General features: G+C 38.7%; 1 protein-coding gene across 7 annotated transcripts in view; it reads left to right on the top strand.

Annotated features, from left to right (window-relative positions):
- The window catches only part of GAS2 (growth arrest specific 2), a 98,250-nt gene that overhangs the window by 15,296 nt on the left and 61,816 nt on the right, over positions 1–21,138 (top strand). For all 7 annotated transcript variants that reach the window (XM_037402287.1, XM_037402283.1, XM_037402288.1 and 4 more), the window contains exon 3: positions 3,010–3,134. In XM_037402287.1, coding sequence (XP_037258184.1) covers positions 3,010–3,134 — 125 coding nt within the window. The remainder of the gene's footprint in view (positions 1–3,009; positions 3,135–21,138) is intronic.

Below are 21,138 nucleotides of genomic sequence, written 5' to 3'. Positions count from 1 at the left end.
GAGAAAGCTTTCATATTCCTGGCTATGTTGTTTTTTTTTTGGTTTTTTTTTTATACTTTCAGTATTGTTTTTTTATTATACTTAATGTTATTACCATTCTGTAAAAACATTGCAACTGCTTTCTTGTAATTATAGGGGGAGTTATACATTTTTAATGGAGTTTAATGTTTTTTCCATACAAACATATAGAGCCATTTTATTCCTCAGGCTATGAACATTACTCTGATTTGAATCAATACATTTCAACTGTTAAATATGTCAGAGTGTCTGTTTTAGCAAAGAAATGCCACCTTTTGGAGCCATAAAATACAGTGAATTGAAAGCTGACACCTAATATATTTTTCATTGGATACAGATGTTCAATGCAAAACTCATTCTTTCAGCTTTCATAAAAGGGGACAGAACTAAAATCCTCCAGCTTAGCATACAATGTGCAGTGACCAAACTGCTAATGCAATTCAGCATTTATAATAGTATAAAAGTATTGTTAAATAGCAGAAGAAGCTAGAAGAATTTTCCCATGTCTGTGTAAAGAGAAAATACGTCTAAAGAGGTTGTAGGTTTGTTAATGCTTGACCAGTGAAATAATAAACTTGCAGATTGTAGGACAGAAAAGTTACGTAGAATGTGGTTTTTTTTTTTTTAACTGTGTGAAAAAATTACGCTTTCCAAAATAAAATAAAAATATTGAGTAGGTTCAAAACATTTGAAATAAAGGTTGTTTGTGTTTTTTTAGAAGAAAATGAGTCTGTTTTGAATGGCAATACTCTATATTAGAGTACCTATAACATAGACAGTTTTCAAATCTAGCTTTATACCTCTTGCCAAAAACGCTGATGGGTCAAATGGGAGAAATATTTAGCCTGGAATGGTGATGAAGGCTTTTGAGGTGCAGCGATGTTAGATTTTTGTGTCTGTGGGCTATTGTATTTTTGGTCTAGCTTCAGCTGAGCTGGGGGCCCTGCTAAAATGTTGTCAGTTATGCACAGGCTACCAATGAACGTCTGCAGAGCTGCTACTGCTCTTCTGCCGGGAGAAGTCATGTCGCTATACAGGAGCTATGAAGTGGGCTGTGTGACAGAGGGGATAAAGGGGGAATAAAAAGGGGAAAAAAACTTCACAGTAAACATATATTTCTGAAGTAAAATGTGTTAGAAAAAACAAGTTTAACTTCAACCAAAAATATGTCTACTGTTGTATCTGAAGATGATTTGCTGCAAAGGCCCTTATGTCTTTGATTTTAACTGACCAAGCTGAAAAGACTGATAGTATTTTGCCCAAAGGATGTGAAGTTTTCAGGGAAGGACCTAGAGAAATCAGCTTTCCTTTAACAGTTCTGTGATCATATTTATATGATTTTATAATGCTACTATCTTCAGTGCTGTACGTCATATTGGCTGTCAGATTACAACGTACCAGCAATATACTGCAGGAGTAAAATATCAATTTTTGATCATCTATTTTTTTACTATTGAATGTTAGTTTTCTCCTCTTTTCTGAGTGAAAAGATGTAGCAAAGCTTTACTTCTTTTTTGTAAACCTGCTTTTCCTATGTTTTTTTGACCAAAATGATGTTATGAGCCTGTAACATTTTCAGCTTCTAGATATCTCATGGAAAATAGATTTCCCCAAACTAGAAAAACAAAAAAACCCCCTCGTTTAGTCAGGGAGCTGCTTGTTGGTCAAAAATCTGTTGACAGCCCCCCCCCAACCGGCAGCGAGCAGACTGCTAGCCATTGTCCTGCTTGCAAACAAGCTGGTTTTGAGAAGCAGGAGTGGATCTGGATGGGATGAGGAACCACGCTCACTTCAGTTTAAGGGTTTTTTATTATTTTTTTTAGCAGAGTAGACTATTTTTACTGGTGATCACTGTGCAATAGCCTGTGAAAAATGAATTGATAGTGTTATTCCTGTTCCCAAATGACATATGTAAATATCACCAAGAAGAAATAAACCCTGTCTTAATAGGAAGAGCAAGAATTATGCCTTGATGCTCTCTTGATATTTGTAGGAGTTAAGAGGGCTAAAAAATACAGCTGGTATTTTTTGGTCGAAAAAAAAGTGTCCAAACAGAAGGCAAATTTTCCAGCAGAAATGTGAAAATTGAAAACCTTTGATAAGAAACAGGAATGTTTTTACCGGGAAATGATGTTAAGATCCTGGACGTTTCATCCAGGCTGGTAAATGATTCCCTTCTCATCTGGCCAGTCCAGCCTTGTCAGAATGCACATCTTGTCATGGGACTCTTGTCATCTCCTCCACCAGGAGCAATTATGGTGTAACGGAAGGTCATCTGGTCTGCTGTAACCAGGGAGGACAATCTGTGGCAACTGAAGGACAGCGTCATCTGGCATGATAATAATTGATATATTTTGAAATCAGAGTATTTAGGCTTTGTACTTTGGGTGAAAATGTTAATGTGTGTCAAGTGTTATATAACGTGAAATGTCTCTGTCTCTCCTTTTTTTTAAAATGTACTCGAGTTCTGAAAAAGCTCTTTTAAAGGAGTGTTGCCATCACAAGTATTATGTTGTCAATTTTTTGCGAACTGAAGTCTTAAAGTCTTTTTTAAAAAATACAGTCCTTCTTGACATGGTTTTGTACTTTTCTTACAATATCAACTGCAGTAGCGTTAGCAGCTCTTAATCTATAGCTACCCGTGCACACTGGTGTAAAGCAATTGTCTCCTGTACTCTGGTTTTAAAAACACGATGTTAAAAGCACTGGGATTTCATGAGTAAAATGAGGTATGTGGAGTCTGATATGCTAGAGTTGTTTTTCAAATAGCACGTGCCTTCCCAAAGAAAGCATGTTATTTTTGTATAATTTTCTGTATATCTACCAGGAAAGTAGTAGTGAGGTTATTGGCTAAATATTTGAAATAATGCAAGTTTTATAGTTAAAGCATATTTCAAATTGTTAAGATTTCTATTTCTTTCTCTTTTTACACATGTGCAGTCTATACTATTGCATGCTTTCTGCCATGTTAACTTTCTGTTTGCTGTTCAGGTAGAGAAATAACAGCAGAAACCTTTATGGAGAAATTGGATAATGGTGCCTTACTTTGTCGGTTAGCTGAGACCCTGCAGGAGAAATTTAAAGAAAACAGCTTTGATGCAAACAAGCCTGGCAAAGTAAGTGTCCATAAATGTTCTAGCATGCCTTATCAGTATCTGAGGTGTCTGACTGTTTTGGGACTGAAATTTTTTGTGCAATTAACAGATTTCATTTGTGGGAGCTCTGCAAATGGGCAGGCAGGTAATTGGTCTGCGTAGAAAAATTACAATACAAAATTGGGCGAATAAATACTTCAGGGGTGATGATAAAGGTAGCTATGAGAGGTGTTTACTCAAAAATGACTTGTAACATGTGGGGGATAAGACAGAACAAGCTCTAGCATTGTGATGTGGTAGCTAATGGAGAAAATGTGACCCTCGTATTTATTTGCAAGGAGAATATTAAGTAGCTGTGGGAGGTGCCATTTCTTCCATAAACGGTTCTAGCGAGACCAATAATCAAATTCTGTAGTTAGTTTTGGTGCCGTGAGTTTAAAGGTCCTGTTGGTGTACTGGAAGGGGCTCAGTAAAGAATTGAAAGAATGATGTGGAAAATCTGAACCTTCAGAAGATGTTGAAGAACTTTGTGAAGATAAGGTTAAGATCTTGCTTGCCTGCAACCTCCCTTTTATTTAAATTATTTTCGTAGGACAATCTTATTGGGAGAAATTCAAAGGTGTAGCAAGTTTCTTTCTGGGAGAATTTAAATGGCTGACATACTACTGCATTTACTGTGAAACTGCTTTTATTTTTGTTGAATTCAGATACGTCTTCCTTGAAAGCTAAAACAGGCAAATACACATCAAGTAAAAAAGAGCCCAAGAGCAGAAATAGCATAATGCATCTTCTATTCTTGACTTGTTTTCATTACTTGTCTGTAGCAGAAATTGAGGCATGGCATAACATTTGTCAGCAGTTCTGAGGACTGACAGCCTTGTGTCAGCTGCAGCTGTTTAAGTTGTTTTTCTTGGTTCCAAGCTCGTAATTGTGTTGCGGAAGAAAATGGACTAAGGCAGGTTTTATTTATTTATTTATTTTATTATTTTTGAACTTTCTGTGGGGGGTGTAGGGGGTGTTGTTTTTTGCTTGCTTTGGATTTTTCTTTCTAAAGAAAAAGGATGAGGTAGCTGGGAAGAAAGATAAGAACTAAAATAGAGCGGGAAGGAAGCCTTCCTTCACAAAGGAGGAAAAGCCAGCTGGAACTCATATTTTATATTTCAAATTATAAGCATCAGTACTGGATGACTTCCGATTTCCTCTTTATGATAAGGTCCAGCTTGTCTTCACCTAACTGGTGGCCTGTTAGCATCATGGTAGCTCCGAAGCTGAGAAAGCACTTCTGGCAGTCTTTTTGGCTAAGCCTAGGAACTGGCTGGGCAAAAAGAGGAGTTACTTGTTGTCTTGTTTTTTTCGCTTACCAAACAAGCAAGCAAAAGGTACCATTCTTGACAAAAATGACCAAAAGCTTCAGTGAATACGCAAAAGGTAAACTTGGTGACATTGTTCTAAAACATTCCCTTTTCATATCTTGCTCGGCTAGTGTACTAGAAAATGAATTAAATTATAAAATGTTAGTCTGTAAAAGAATGCTTTACAACTCAGAAAGCTATGTCTATTTAATATAAAAATCTCAAGAAAAATAATAGTCATAAATTCCATTACAAAGTCCTAGGGAATATTCAGAAATTCCAAGAATATGTTTTTGTTAGGTATCTAACTATTGCTTTGGGGGGTTTTGGTTGTTTTGTTGGTTTGGATTTTGGGTTGTTTTGTTTTGGGGTGTTTGGTTTTGTTTTTTTTTTGTATCATCAGACTTTTGTCAGATGGTGGCTCATTTGAAGAGAGCTGCCATTTGGAAAGATGTCCCAGAAATGTGCCAATGTCTGGTGCTTCTGGGTTTTGCCACTGAAAAGAGGTACGCCTCCTTTCTTTCATTAACGTCCTCAGCTGAGACTATGTCCTGCCTGACATCAGTTAGCCGAATCCCTTTTTTTGAACCTAAGTTACATTCAAAGCCAGTTAGACTTTTGTAATCCCATGTGTTGTAATTAACTGAGGTTTCTTGGTCTTTACAAGGTCAAACTGATATAATGGGCAATGCAGTTACAGGGGAAATTTCTGCTCTGCTGCTATCTCCTCAATGTATGTTATTTCATGCTTAGTATAGTAAGAATTCAAAGAAATGGCGGAGTAATAGATTTGTGTCATTGTAGACTATTAGGGAGCTATTCATCCTTTCAGATTTTAATTGCCTGTGTAGCAGTCCTAGGCAATAGTACTAGTCTACACATTGGAAAATCTGACTTGTAGTGCCAAGGAAACTTATAAGATGATTATACTGTATGAAATTTAGCATAGTAAGAATTCCACAATCCTCCCCTGAATCATTATTGTGCTCTCTGTTAATAATACATGTGGAATTTTGAAGCCATTTGGCCATTTCTCTGTGCACAGGAAAAGGGAATCGTTATGGTCTTTCACCCAGGTGCCCTGGTGACTTCACTGGCAGCTGGAAGAAGCTGCTGACTTCTGTAGACTTTGGTCTCTGTCAAAATAGATAACATGCTTTTCTATCCATATATGTAACTTCAAATTTTATTTTTTTTTAGACAGAAGCAGACTGATATGAGTGGCTGCCAGAAGGATCAGCTTGCACGCAGCACCAGGTTGCAGCTGAGGGAGGGAGACAGGATAAGGCTATAGATAATGGGGGGCTGTGTCTGTCTGTAATCTTGCGAAGTCCCTCCCCAAGCCTGAAGGTTTAGTCTGCTTCATAAGTGAAGTTTTTCCTTGCTTGTAAACGACTTCCTAGATGCCAAAGCTCCATGAAATATTTTGGTTTTGGTTTTGTCTTGGAAGATGATGATATAATGTGTTCTACTTGATGTATATGTACTGCTGATCATGAATTCACTTGTGCAGCTCTTTGGGGCTGTCTGGCCAGTTTAGCAGCTACAGGCAACACATGTATGAAGACATCAGAAACTAATAGTGCGTGCAATGACTCATCAGTTGTTTGCCATAATTCCTTAAGTTCATATTGCAATACTGTACAGAATGGCGGAGGTGCAGTCCCCTTGCTTGTGGGTGAACGGCTTGTGCAGTATGTTTCTAGTCATAGTCAGTTATGCAGTTTGTTTCTTAACAAAACTGTATCGTGCTCTTTCTCACTAGGGAGCACTGAACTTCAGCTTTCAGGGACCCCCTAGGTCAGAATCAACCTTTTTGAGTGTAGAATAAATTGGGAAGGCGTAAACCAAAAAAGTCGTGCCTCCCAAAATAACATGTTCCAGATCTGGAAGGAAGATGGTGGTATTGATACAAAAACTTCTTTTTTGTGTCATGTGGAGGCACTTTTGGATATGGGGGACCTTTTACAAAAGTTAGGAAAGTACTAGTGGCATGATTTGGGAATACAGCTTTAACAAACTGGAAAGGAAATTAGATGTGCAATGCAAAAGTGAAGTCTTCTTTCCGTAGGAGTGAAGGCAATGAAGGAGTAACTTTTTATAAGTTGAGGAGATCGATGGAGTAGCTTTCTATGTGTGACTGAGGAGGTTAGTATTCTTCGGTACAGAAAGAGAACATGGGGGCATACGATGGAACCTGCAAAACCAGGAATGGCATGGTAGGCGTTCAGTCTTTTATATACAGAAAATGTGGGACATTGAATGAAGCTAGTAGGTGCCAAACAAATGCAAGGGAGGCCTTGTTGAGGAACTGGCTGGAAATTTCTTGCCAGTAAGTGTTAAAGTTTACCTGGGTTCAAGAAGATACTCGAAGTAATGGAAGAGACACCTCTTGGAAGGCTGCATATACAGGAACCCCATCTAGACAAGGAAGTCCCCACAGCTGAAATTGGTTCGAGCTTGAGAAAGTATTGAGAGGCGTAACGTGTTTGCTATGGCCAGCCTGCATCTGTGTTAGATGAACCTTTAGCTGACTCAGGAGGGTCACTCTTGTGTTCTGTACATTATTGTGTCTTGGGGCTGAATGCCTTGCTGGTTGTGCAGGTAGATGTGGGCAAATCTATCCTTTCACAAGGGTCAAACTTCAAAGAAATGTTTTTAAATTCAGGTCGTTACTTGTTCTTTCTCTGTAAAGACGCCTCTTAAGGACTGAATCCCTGCAACTAAAAATAGCACCTAAATCACCCTCCGCTTTGGTATCTGTTATCCAGAGGAGTTATGTGTGATTGAGAGCACTGGAGTACGGCATCCTCCGATGCCATTTACACAGTCTGTGCTCTTTGCCCTTCTGATCTTAATGCCCTAACAGGCACTTCTGGGTATCATAAGAAATACTCTGAATGCGTCCTCCACGAGTCTAGCTCCCTAACCTTGTGGTGTTTGATTTGTTAATCATTCGGTAATAACTTAAAAGCATTTTGGTTTCTAAAGATGAGGCATTTAACAGTTGTTCATTTCAAAGGATGTTAGGCGTTAGGTTCTTTTGCAAATCCCAGAAGACAGTCGTCTTCATTGTTAAGCAGCAAAACCGTGCTTCAAAACCTGATGATTCTGAAAACATAGATGTTGTATCTGATCCTTTGCTTCAGACAAAAAAAACAACTTTGAGTTTTAAATGAAAATGGAAATTTTTATTAAGGAGGGTAGTACTAGACTGGTGTGACTGTATGATATATTTTCAAAGAAGTCATTTTTCCCACTTTTTGGAGATTTTACAGTCATAAATGAATCCAATCATGTAACTTCATAAAATGACAAGGAGGTGACTGATACCAGTCTTTTTAAGAGCTAAAAGTTTCTATGGTAGTGAGTTGTTGGAACTACCTACCACTGCTGCTGCTAATGATCTACTGTTTGTAAACTACAGACTTACTATTTATAGCAGGTGTTATTCTGTAGCAGTGATTTGTGTCACAGGATGCCATTTTGTAATTTTCTCCCATTGGCTTGGATTTCATCTCCATGCTCTCCTGGCAGTATTTCACTTTTCCTGACAGACAGTTAATTTGAGAATTTCCCAGCTGTACAAACAAATTCAGAGCATCAAGGCATGTGCAGTATGCACAGAGCCCACATTTGTTTGGGCTTAGTTTAGTAAGCCCATTAATTAAGACTTAAAAATAAACATAAATAAATTGTGTTAACAGTTATCGCCCTTTTAATAGGCAGAGCATAGTAGTCTGCCCACCATCCTTGAAGCTGCCTATATATTTATGAACGTTCCACTGAAAGCTACATTTTCATGGCAAATGAATGAAAACAGGTTGAGGTGGAATCATCCTTTTTCTCTGAGTTCTCATGGGTTAATCAGATAGATCTCAAGTCAAGTCTCTTTCAGAAGTACTTGTGAATAATCAATCAGAATCTAAAATTCAACCTCATATTTAGGAAGCGGAGATCTAGATTTGATTTGGCCTATTAAAGAAATAAAGTAAGTGCAGAAGAAATCCAAATGCAAATATTTAATTCAAGTACGCATTGGATTTTATCCTTCCAATGGGAGCTGGTTTAGTGAGATTAAACTGAATGTGCACTGAAATAAAGCTGTTGTGTAAAAAACGGTGAGTAAATTTTGCCCTAGGATGTGTACGTGCACTTCACTTAAAACAGTCTATGAAACAATAATTTCTACACGCAGACATTCATGTCTTTCCTAACATTAAGAGATTCTGTCCACCTCTTACCCATAATCCTAGTATCTGAAGTGTGCTTTGCAGTTGTCCCACATCTAAAGCTTTCACTTACTCCTGGGAAATTTATTTAGCAAATCTGTTAGTTGATGTTCGCTCTGTGACAGCATTGGCTTCTCAGGGTCAGGCAGGTTTGCGTCAAGTGACATTTTTGGCCTAGTGAGAGAACTTTGAGAGTTACAATTAAGAGATCTAAACCGCTACTTGGGATTGAAGTTTTTTTGCCCGTAATGAAGTTCCAATATTGAAGTTGGATCCAAGAGGTGAAACAATTCAGCAGTTTCACAGCTGAAAACTCAGTTTGTTTTAAATTTCAAGATGGTTATTTTTCTGAGGAGTGTATCTGTGGAAGCAGAATCCTGTAAACTGAACTACTTGAAAAGCCAGGGAATTGACTTTAATCCTGTCAATATTGAAAGAAGGGGCTTGTGGCAAAAGAACAAGATTATAAACTGGAGGCCCAGTTAATTTTCCATCTCACCTGTAGGCTTATTGTTTGCTTTTGGGAGAATACATGCCTGGGCTTTCATTTTCCCCATCTGTAACTTGGGAATACTGGTCTCTGTGAAACAGGGGCTTGGTCTGTGAACACTGTAAAGTGCTTTGAGCGCTTGGAGTATTGCTGCCCCGTCTGGTGGTCTGTGATTAGTGTTAGGTAGTACCCATTATGAAAATAAATTTATATTTGACTCTGCTCATTTACAAGACACGTGGAAACTTATGGTTCTCTAAATGTAGATAGGAGACAAACCTTTGCTTATGAATTTACTGCTTGAAAGAGCTTTGTGTCTGCTCTCCTATGGGACTGCAAGCAAATGTAGGGAACCTAGTCCTCCTGAATTAGAGAATCTGAACTAATGACTTTAGCATTTGCCTCATCTCCCAAACCAGTGAGAGTCAGGATTGAGTAACAGCTCTGAGTTGGCTCTAACAATTTATGAGAAAAAAAAAAATTGTTTATCCTAGTTCTATGTTTTCAATTATTCCTTTGCATAAAGGGAATTAAGCAAATGGAGAAATTCTCAGAATCCCGGAGGTTCACGAGGAGTAACAAATGCTTCTGAGTCTGCAAGGCACACATCATCAAAGAAAGCAAAGTGTCTGGCAGCAGTTTAGAAATGAGGAAATTTGAGTTTAGAAATTTTTTGTATGTTCCTATTCAAGTATTATCACATCAGTTAAATAAGAAATGAATATGTTATTGTAACTCTCATTTGTAAGTCATCCAGGAAGATATGTTCAAGTCTTGGATAAGGTGAGACACTTGTACAGATACTGTCAGGTGAAATTGTGGGGTTTTTTTTGTTTACAGAAGGCGGTACATATCTGACAAATTGTAGAAGGTCTAATAGGTCATGTTAGTATATTTTCACTTAAACTGACCGAATAACAAACCAGGTAGAGAACTAGGAAAATATTTAATAATTTCCCAAGACAGCTAACTTGGCTGGTAGACAGGAGGCAGGCTGTGCTTGGCAGAATTCAAAGACTTAGTAGGTGGTTTAAGATCCAACTAAACCTGAATCGAGTAGTAAAGACCACAGTATTTTTGAAAGGCTCTTAAAAATGAGGTGGCTAGTAAAAAATTATTTGGGCTAGATATTGTAGTTTATAAAGCCAACACCTAAGCTGTTTGAGCTTCCCTTACTGGAGTTGTCAAAGAGTGGGTGTGCATTAAAATTATTCAGGATATTAAAATGCAAAAAATAGGGCAAACCATAATTTTATTTTCCCTTTTCAAGTAGAAGAGGCCCTTCCCTAAGGAAATCTTCCTTACAAGAAATAATTGAGGTGCTGTGCAATGACAATTCATAAACTTATGATTTTCTTTCAATTGGTCTTTTTGAAATAATATGTTTTGAACTTACTGTTCAAAATAGGTTCTTAATAAGAACAAAACAGATTTCTAAACAGAATTATGTGAGATTGCTATGAGAACATCTGTAGATACAATACAGAGAATTGCTTAGATGGTTTTTTATTTTGGAAAGGGTATAAATTTTCATGCCCAAAGGTGTAATTTAAGTTCAGATGGAAAGGACTAAGAATAAATTTTCTCTTTGGACACTCTTTCCTCTTTTTTTTGTCTGATTTGAAGTATCTTCCTCTGAAGTATGTGGATCTTGCTATTCTTGGACCCTGGATGACCAAGCTGAAAGTCCGATCTAAACATGTGGTGGTTTTATTTTCACTGTCGGTTTCAGTTTCTCAATGTTATCTGTGTCCTGTAGATGGGATGGATTCCCAGCAAATAGAGTATTCTGTAAGCTTGGTGCCTTGAGCGTGTTTGCCCAGTGCAAAGAGTCTTTAGCTATAGCAGAGCCATGTTCAGGTGCTCTAAGTTATAAATCTGACTCTCCAGTTGGGAACTGCATGAATGTGGTTAGGCTATGAACAGATTCTTTGTGGTCTGGGTCAGCAGTTTGCTTGTCTGCACACTTGTACTTGCTGGTGACTTTTGTTTTGCAGTTAAAAGCTTGTGGAGCCAATTTCTAATCATATAAAATATAGATACGGCCCTCGGTTACTTGAGGGAGGGGGGAAAAAGTACAGCACTGTCTTTTTGTGTATTAATCTTTCTAGCGTCAGACTAGTGTGGATATGAGAGGAAAAGAATAATCTTCAGAAATGACTCACAAGTGCTAATCCATCTGGAAGGAATCATTTCCACAAGACTGTAAAGCTGTTTGTTAGAGAATTCCTTGTACCTTTCTCAGACATGTCCATAGCTTGCTGAGCTCGTGTTCAACTGGATTGGTACCAGGTTTCTTGCAGATACTGTAAGATTTGCCTGAAACAGGTCATGTGGACAAACCCTATATGCTGCAGTAAATAACTCTTACAACTAAAGCTTTTCTGCTTGCATGAGGCTTACATGGTAGGGTAGAGTTCTGTTTTCCACCAGACCATAACAAGAGATTTCTGAAGAAATTTAGGATATTATGTAGTTGCCTGATTGGCACCTGAAAGTGGTGCCATCGTTGGGGAACTTCTTATAAGCTTGTAGGTGTGCTTTAAGCCATGCCCTATGCTGGGGGCAGAGCTGCACTATCCTGGAAGGAGCACCAAGACTTCATGGCTCTTCAGATTGTTCCTCCCACTAATTCTTGTTTTCCTTGGGAAAACATGGCTTCTTGCCTTGTTTGACTGAAGCACAATTAATCCGTGTGTGAACTGGCCTTGCTCTTCTCAGTAATGTAGAAATGAGGTAGGGATTCTCCCTCCGCTCCTATTTGACATTGTGGAAATCATCAGAATGTGCATCAAGGTAATGGTCCTGGAAAAAGCAGTGCAAATTTAACCTGTTAACTGCCTGTTAGCTCCAGCTTTGGAAAATATAATGATTCAGATGGCAAATCAGGTCAAGAGGAGAAGGAAACTTGGATTTCTGATACCACTGAACTAGAAAACATCTCAAGTTTTTTTTCCAGAGATAGTTCATTACAATTGCTTTTGTTTGGAATACTAATACTGACATACTTCACAAAATCTGCATTAAACCTGGAAGTTTTTTATATCGTTTTTACTTCAGTCCAGGCATTGCAAACAGAGGTGGCATATTTTTGGGGAGAAATACGTAAGCAACCATTTATATATTTGCTGGATTTTGCCTCTTATGTGAAATGCATTGTATCATTCCTATTTATTTTGTTAAGTCTTTTAAATCAAACTGTAAAAATCTTTGCAACAGATCTTTCTATGGATCTTTTTATTTAGACTGTTAGAATTGTCTGGAACAGAAATATGAGGGATTTGAATAGAAATTAGTGAATATTTCTAAAAGCTTGAGAAAATGTAATTTAGACCAACTATCTTCAGCTGAACTGTGTTATTCTTAGGGCAAACTTAGTGTTAGTTTTTGGTGAATTAATAAGTAAGAACTACAGAATTTGGTCCATTTACCAATAGTGAGTCTTGAACTTAAAATGATAAGCCAAAATTTCTGAAGCAACGGAAACAGTGAACATACAGCTATAAGAAGCAACTGCAATGCAGAAGGAGAAAACAGAAGTCACTGAATCATAGACACCAATTTATAGGTATCATAATTGGGTTTAATCTGTTTGTTTAAATAAACATGTATTCCTATTTGGGCTTGTATTTGTAAATTGGCCCAAATTGCTTCAAGTATACAATAAAGTTTTGTTTGCAACTTTAGAAGCTGATTTAAAGATAGTTTGGAAGTTTGGCTGTATAGATTAATGTTCCAACATGTTTTTCAAATCAGGGCCATTTTTAAATTCTATGCCAGCTTAGAATTCCCAGGGCTCTAGCGGTTTCCTTGTGGGTTCTAATTGGAAAGCTCACAGAAAATCACATTGTTTATCATGAAGGCAAAGATGCTTTTCTTTAAAATGAACATACAGAGCTTTAGAGAATCAGACTTACCTGCAGTGACCTACATGTGAAATTTTTTCTGGGCATTTTCAGCATCTGCATAAAAACTGTATCTTAAACATCTGGAAATCCAAAAAGTGAACAGATGAAGCATCTGTAAAAATTCTGTCTTCCTGTAGACTGTGTAGATTTCTATCACACTCTTCCTTGACACTTGGCTCATGTTAGGTAAAGCACCATTTGGAACTAATCTTACTGAAAAAGCTGGGACCCCCACCCCCCAGCCCTGCCTCGCACTTCAGAAGGTCACAAAGCGTGAGATTGATCACTGAGAGAAAAACTGGAGGAAAGGGAAGAAGAGGGATGACTGTAACACAGCAGTATACCCAGCATTGTAATTATTAAATGAAGGAATTTGAATGGCTTCTGACACTTGTTATTCAGACTTCTCGTTGAAGGTTATCAACAAATTCCAAAGAAATATGTTGGCTATTTGAACTATATTGCTCCACACTGGAAATGGACATATAGAAACATCTTTTGGTATGAAATCTTAGGATCTATAATGTGTTACGGTGGACTTTCAGCTATTCAGACTGAAATTTTCTAAGCATTGTCCTTAGCTTGAGTTCTCCTGGAATGATTAAGGGGAAAAAGTGATTTTGAAGTTTCTGTGTCTCAAATGGGTTGTTTTTGCCAAAATTTTTTATTTGTCATATTTAACTTGATTTTGAGAGAATCATATCCCCTTAAAGGACATGATGTTTGATAAGACATGGTTGTGGGTTAAGATGCTTTTTGAAATGTGCCCTAAGAAAATCCACTGAGTATTGATCGGTTTGTATCTTGTGGAATAATTGCTACTTGTGGATGTAGTTGCCATGCTCATTCAGAGGTTGTGCTGTGTGACAATGAAATAGCCACAAACAACTTAGTCAAAGGTAATGCTTTTCTCATGTTCAGTGTTTTTCTCATTAAGTTACAACATAAATGAGGAAAATGTAGAAACTAAGATTCTTCAACCTCTTCAGCTAAGTCTACATTAATTCAACTCTGGCTTCTGTGGTTGTGGTGGGGAGAAGCTCACAACCATGTATTAAAGATAAGATGTAATTGTCCTCTGAAAGAGCAACTGTGAGAATTGCCCCATTCTGTTCTAATAACGTTATTTAAGAAACCTATTAGGAGGTGCTAATTTTAAAAAAACACCTTTAAACATAAATTCTGAAAACCAGAGGTCTAAGGAGAAAGTACGGAGCTTTTAATGAATGGAAATGAGCTATTGAATCCCAGGCTTTGGCTCTTGCATTTTTTTTTTTTTTTTTTTTTTTCAGGAACACTGAAAGGAGATCTTTGTCATGCCATGCCATGCTATGACTTACCTTAATGTCTCTGTCTTAGTTTCTCTGTTTATAAAATTTTAAATAAATGTGTTAGTTTTTGTTTTGTTTTGGGTTTTTTTTTTTAATAATTACAGTCTCTTGCTTTAATGGTAGTCTTTCTCTTTAACACTATTACCACGTTAGATAAAAAAACACAACCAAACAACAAACCATCTTTTGATTTTTGCATTTGGCCTGCTAGCATTTTCAGATTGTAGGTAAGTAGAACTAATGGCTTTTAATTTGTGGTGCACACCTGCCTGGAATTTAAGTTACTCAGACAAGGTCTTTGAAAGACTATTAATAAAAGTGAACTTGTCAGTAGGCCAAGATATGTTATAGAGTTAGATGTCTGGAAGTTTTGAAAGTCAATTTATAGATTTCTCCAAGACTTTGGACTGTAGTGACTTAATCCCATCCTCAATCACACAAATTGAGTGGACAGGAAAAGGGTCTGACATCTGTTTAAATGGGCTCTTTGTTGTCAGCTTCTATTCGTTGTGCGTCACTTGCTCTCCAATGGAAGGTTCCTGGCTGTTGATCTCGGTGTGTTATCCAGCTGCCCACTAGTCAGCCTCTCAGGGGTGGCCGCCTGATTCTGGCAGATGTTGTGATTTTGTCTCCTTATGCTGAAATGGGCATGCCCCTTGGCTGCATTTAAACTAGTTATTAGTCAGTCAATCAAATGTGCTTAAGTTGGTGAATGAAGCTTTAGTCTTGCCAATTTTTGACATGATTTACAACTGGGTATCCCAGTTGTCAGGTGCCTTATACATGAACTGAATCATCTCTTGGATTCCTTGGTTTTCTAACGCACTCCTGGAAGTAGGAGTTGCAGTGTTTCTGTTAAATTAGGGTTTTGTAATTATTTATTAACCCAAACTTTTTTGGAATTATAAACAACATATTCATCTTTTGCTGTGTGACCAGTAAGCTGTGTCCGGGACAGAACACTGAGAATAACAAAGCCATGAAGAAAATCTTAACTTTTAAAACTACATCGTCGTTAATTTAAGTTTCTTCTCCATCTATGCTTACTCTTAAGAAGCTGAAGCTAATACTACGTAGAAGAAGTGGGAAAATGTATTCTAGCATGGCCAGCAGGTCAAAGGAGGTGATTCTCCCCCTCTGCTCTGCTGGAGTACTCCATCTGGAGTGCTGCGTTCAGCTCTGGAGCCCCAGCATAAGAAGGACATGGACCTGTTGGAGTGAGTTGAAAGGAGGTCCACAAAGACGATCAGAGGACTGGAGCACCTCTCCTATGAAAACAGGCTGGGAATTGTGGTTGTTAAGCCTGGCGAAGAGAAGGCTCCAGAGAGACCTTGTAGCACCTTTCCAGTACCTAAAGGGAGCTTATAAATGGGGTCAGACTTTTTAGTAAGGCCTGTAAGTGACAGCAGAAGAGCATAATGGTTTTAAACTAAGAGGGCAATCTAGATTGGATATGAGGACGAAATTCTTTATGATGAGGGTGGTGAGGCACTGGCACAGGTTGCCCAGAGAAGTTGTGGATCCCTGGCAGTGTTCAAGGCCAGGCTGGACGGGGCTTGGACCAGCCTGGTTTAAGGTGTCCCTGCCTGTGGCAGAGGGGTTGGGGGTTGGAACTAGGTGATCTTTGAGGTCTCTTCCAACCCAAACCATTCTATGATTTGGTACATTGACACTAATAGCATAGCTGAACCGTTCACTTAGTTTTGTATTTATTTTAACGTTGTAGTCTGTATGTTGATGTAAAGCATTGGTGAAGTTCATTATTTTTATTGGCATATTCTAAATCTGTTAGATATTTCAAAGCGATCACAAATGCTTTCTTAGCATCTAGGAAGTTGACAATGAGTGATTTTTGGCTTTTGATGATCTTTGCGGTGTTTGCATAGGGTAAAAATCTGGTCAGCACATGATTTTGAAACCGTAAATCCAACCTGCTGTTCCATTAAAATGACATCTATCTACAGTACTTAATATGACAGTGCAAAGACTGTATTTCAGAGAAGGACAATGTTTTGCCAGTTGTTAAGTGAATTACTTAGGGGTGCTTTCTTTGTTGTAAGTGCAATGTCTTTTTCATTAATCTGGAAGCTGTTCCTGGTTCCATGTCTGCTGAAGAGTTTGGCAATTTTTATTGATTTCTCCTAAGCCTTCAAAATTTTCATGCTAAGTTTTTGTTTTTTAAATTTTCCTGGATTTTAACTTTTATTGTGGCCTTGGGAAGGGTGGGTGGTTTTGGGTTTTTTTTCTTACATTTTATTTTTTGCAGTGGGAGATGCTTGATTTTAAATTCTATATACGTATCTCCATGTTTGGAATTCCTTCTGTTCATTCTGAATATGCGTTTAACACATTCTTTTGATTGTTGGTCCAGTCATTATATTTGGGAAGTGTTCTCTCCCGTAGTAAACAGGGGAGGGGGAAATCAAAACTGCTGCCCTTCCCTCTCCTCCCTGCCCACCACCCCCCCCCTCTTCCCCGCCAAGGAGCATTTATTTGGCCTTGTAGGTGTTACAGTTCTATTTATTTAATACCTAGTTCATACTTGTTCTTAGAACGGTTATTCACTAAACCTGAATTTTGGCACTGCAAAGCAGTCTAATGTAAACTTAATTTTTCCTTTGCTGAAATGAGTGTCTGGGACACCACTTCTGTGATTTATAAATGGGCTCCGAAATATTTTAGGTTTGAGTTCTTGAAGAATTAATGATAGCAACTAAATCAGTGTTGGTTGGCTAAGGATATTGTCCCTTAGTGGTGAGGTGAATTTTAACAGCTCAATAGGAGTAAGTTCCTGTAGCAGTGCGTGTCAGTTCACTTAGGCTTAACAAATGAATAAAAGATGAGGAGCAAAATCATATTTACAGAGAAGATTGTAGCAGCACTTCTTTTCTGTGTGCTAATGAGCTAAATCAGATTTTATAAGGGGGAGGAGGGCTTTGCTAAGAATAGCTGAACAAAATGAGAGGAGAATTTAAGAAGAAAAATAGCTCTGTGGGTAGTAGCAAAGTTAAAGGCAAAATTGTAAAGAGTTCTGAAACAGGTACATGTTCTGTCTGATATAGTTGCATGTCAATGTGAATTTATGCTCACATAACACTAAATAGCCCTATGAAAGGCACCACTGCAGCCAGATACCGCAATCTCCATACTGTAATTTCCTCCCCATTTTGGTTAATGTAGGTTATCTGTCAATAAAAGCAATTTTTACCGCTGAGTGCTTAGCTAACTGTAACCCTCCTCCATATCAAACAAAATTGCTAATCTTTTTTCTTTTATTCAGATGTGAGTGACAGTTCAAAAAGTTGTGAAATTATCTATTCGAAGAACAAAGTATGAGTAGGAATCTTCAGCGTGGCTCAAGTCTACTATAAAAAGATGGGATATGTAACACACTGTTGTGGACCCTCGTTCTGGAAAATCAGTACAAAAAATACATTTTTCCATGTGATTTCAGAGCATTGGTGTAAGAGAGTCCCTTTTGGGTTTAGAAGTTAACCTGAGAGCATTTTTCCAGGATTGCATCATATGTTTCACTCACACTTTCACATCCTGCATTAAACCACATGCATGCACATCAACAAGACAAGATTGTAAAAGGAGTGTAACTGGGGAATTGTTTTCATGATATTTGGTAGGAGTAATTGCGGCCACTGCTGTTTCAAAGCAACTGCGGTTATATTATACTATGTCAACAAAAGTCACTTTTGCCAGATGGAAACCTAATTACTTCAGAATGATCTGTTAGAAAGCACTTTTGAGATAGTCAGGCCATTTATACGAATCAGTAAAAAAACATTTGTGCATGAAACCTTTCTTAAATAAGAGCTTTCATGCGTTACAGGTTGAACATTACAGTGATACTTTTGGAAATATTAAAAAAGGAGACTTCTATTTAAAAGGTGGTAGGGAAATTTATTAGGTGATAAGAAAATACGAGTATTACCCTGTGATTTTTGTGATAAAGCTGATTGTGCTATTGTTGAATAGAGCAGAGGGGTGGTTTTGCTGTTCTCTTTGGCCAGACCCTAATATTGTGGGAGGTGGGATGAGATACAGAATGTACATTTCAGTGAGGTCATGTGATGCCACGGATATTTATTTGTGTAGTATTTGTTCCATAAAATGACTTAAAGCTTCTTTTTTTTGCCTTTTTTTTTTTTTTTTTCCCTTCTGTAGCCCAGGACATGCCTTCTTTTTACATTTGGGTGTTGGTCCCTTTGAGTTTCTTAGGGCACCCATTAAACAGACATTTTTTCTGTCACTGTTAAACCAGGATGTCACAAGTTGGGTTTGTTAAGTGTGATAGTTCTGTACCTAGACTCAGTATTTGCTGTCGTAGCTTTTACCACCAAAGTATTTTTCTAAAAGACACTGTAATCTCTATAATTGTAAAAGAAATGTTGCAAGCTCTGTGGATGTCTGAGCTTCGTAGTGAAGCTAGGTTGACTGATGTGTGTAAAGGTCTGTCTTAGTTGTCAAGGTATAGTAATTTATGGATAGTCTGTCAGGTACATGATGTTTTAGATGGTGTATTTGCTGACTCTTAACTGCATAGATTTCTGACACATAAACCATCTCTTCTGAATTGCTTTCCTTGAAAGTCATTACGATCTACCTAAATCAGAAGACATAAAACATGTAGAACCAGATTTATTCACATGTTGTTAGTACCGGGGAGCAGTGGTGACCCAGGGGAATGCTAAAGTTTTCAGCATTCCTGCCTGGCATTGCAGTGCCTTCCCAACAGCCCCTTGAAAGAAAGGCACTGCAGATTCTCCTGGCTATCTCTTCACTCGTAGCTCCTTTTGTACTGCTGAGGGCATCTGTGCCAAGGAGCAGCTCCTGGTCTCCAGGACCAGTGCTGCAGACTTGCTCATGCCCTGTGGGCTCAGGGCCAAGTAGAGCAGATGGGTTCTGCCTGCGCTGGGCCCAAGTTTCCTCTAATTGCCAGAAGGCAGCCACCAGCCACATAGCACACTTTTTTTTTTTTTTTTTTTTGGTGGCTCTTCTCCTAGTTCAGATTTCCTGAAATAATACGAGGGTTTTATCATAGATTTCCAGAACTGCATCTAATACCCTCTAGCACACCATGAAAGAATATAGGCTGGTTAGCAGGGAATGTGGCAGGACAAAGTAGTTTCGAGGCACGGAATCGTCTGGGCTGAGTTAGGGGACTGAGTGGAATGGAAGGAAACAAACCTGGTATGATTTCACCTGTTCTGGGCTGTTCCTGGGGTTATAAACCGGTTTGGTCTTGGAGAAGAATTGCTAGCTTTCTGCAAAGGAGACCCTGAGGGCAAAGTAATGTACAGGCACTGTGGAAGATCCAGAAGTGAGAACTGAAGAGTGAACTGGGAGGTGACATGATTTGACACTGCAGGTCTGCCTTCACACGGAAAGTAACTGTAGCTTTATCTCCTTTTCATGCTCTCTGAAGTAGCTTATGCAAGTGCCAGGAATATTGGAGCTGGCTTCTTGTCAACTTGTTCTTGTCGCTGCTGCTAACCACTTACAAGGTCATCCAGGATTTGTGCTTTAAATTAGACGTAATCATTCAAAAATTCCAAAAAGTATAGTTTTGTCAGGTATAATATGTTTGGTCTCTTGACTGTTGGCTTGTTAAGTCAGTTGGTTCCACATCTATGTATCCATGTTAGCACTTTGCATACTCTAGTCCAAGCAGAGGTATTATGGGAAAAGAAATTCACTCCATTTGATTTAAATGGTGTTAAATTTGATTCTGTGAGAACATGATAAAACGTTGTATGTACAGTGGCTTTTTTATGTAATTAGACTAAGATATAATACTATGAAATGGCACCTCTTTGAATCTACTGACAAGATAGCATTGATTATCAACTACCTATGTATTTCCAAAGGGTTTAATTGTGCAGAAACACTAAAACCTGCAAAATAATTTCTACCAGGACCTGAGGGAACCAAAATACCTGAGCAGTCGTGAGCAGCCTCACCTGGGGCCTCAACCTCACCCTCTGCCCATGGCCCAGGAGCTCGCTTTCACCTCAACCCCACTTCTTGGCTGAGCCGTGCTGTGGCCAGACCATCTCCAGCCTGGCTTCCCGCTGGCTGGGCTTTGTGGCTGGAACCTCACATCTGCTGTAGCCTTGTGTCCAGCCCTGTCTTGTCTTCTGCTGTTTCTGACTTGTCTTGCTAGACAGTAGACCTGACCTGTTGCCCCATTTTGTCATGGGACGGTTGGCTAAGGTTGGTATGTCACCAGCACTGCCGTACTTGGGTGCTGTGGGACTGCACTGCTGCCCGTGAGGGCTGCCACCCCTGTGCTGGGGTCACCCTTGGCTCCTGGCTTGTCCTCCCCTCCTGGAGCAGCCCAACTCTTGCTGCTCCCTACCTGTTTCCCATCTTTCCCTGTGCTGCGGTTGGTAAGTCAAACATCCCTGCCCATGCTGCTTGTTCCTTTTCTGCACTGGAGGAGGTAAGGTCAGGTTAGACCTTTGCTGGGGAAATTATTTTGAAGTGGGAACTTCTTTAAGGTTTTTACAATGTTTTGTGTAAGTTTTTAGTAGAAAATCACGAAGCCAAAGGCTTGTTTTGACAGCTTTTCTCCAAATGCAGACTGGACCAGTTGACCTTGCTCCAGCAGGCTGCCAGAGTTTTGTGTGACTCCTTGTAACAGAAGCGGGTGCTCTTTTAAGGTTATTAGACTTGTCCAATTAAAATTTCCTGAGAAAGG

The sequence above is a fragment of the Falco rusticolus genome, chromosome 10 (assembly GCF_015220075.1).
Source record: "Falco rusticolus isolate bFalRus1 chromosome 10, bFalRus1.pri, whole genome shotgun sequence".
NCBI classification, from domain to species: domain Eukaryota; kingdom Metazoa; phylum Chordata; class Aves; order Falconiformes; family Falconidae; genus Falco; species Falco rusticolus.
The sequence above is the reverse complement of the archived record's forward strand: the minus strand, read 5'-3'. Positions and strand labels throughout refer to the sequence as shown.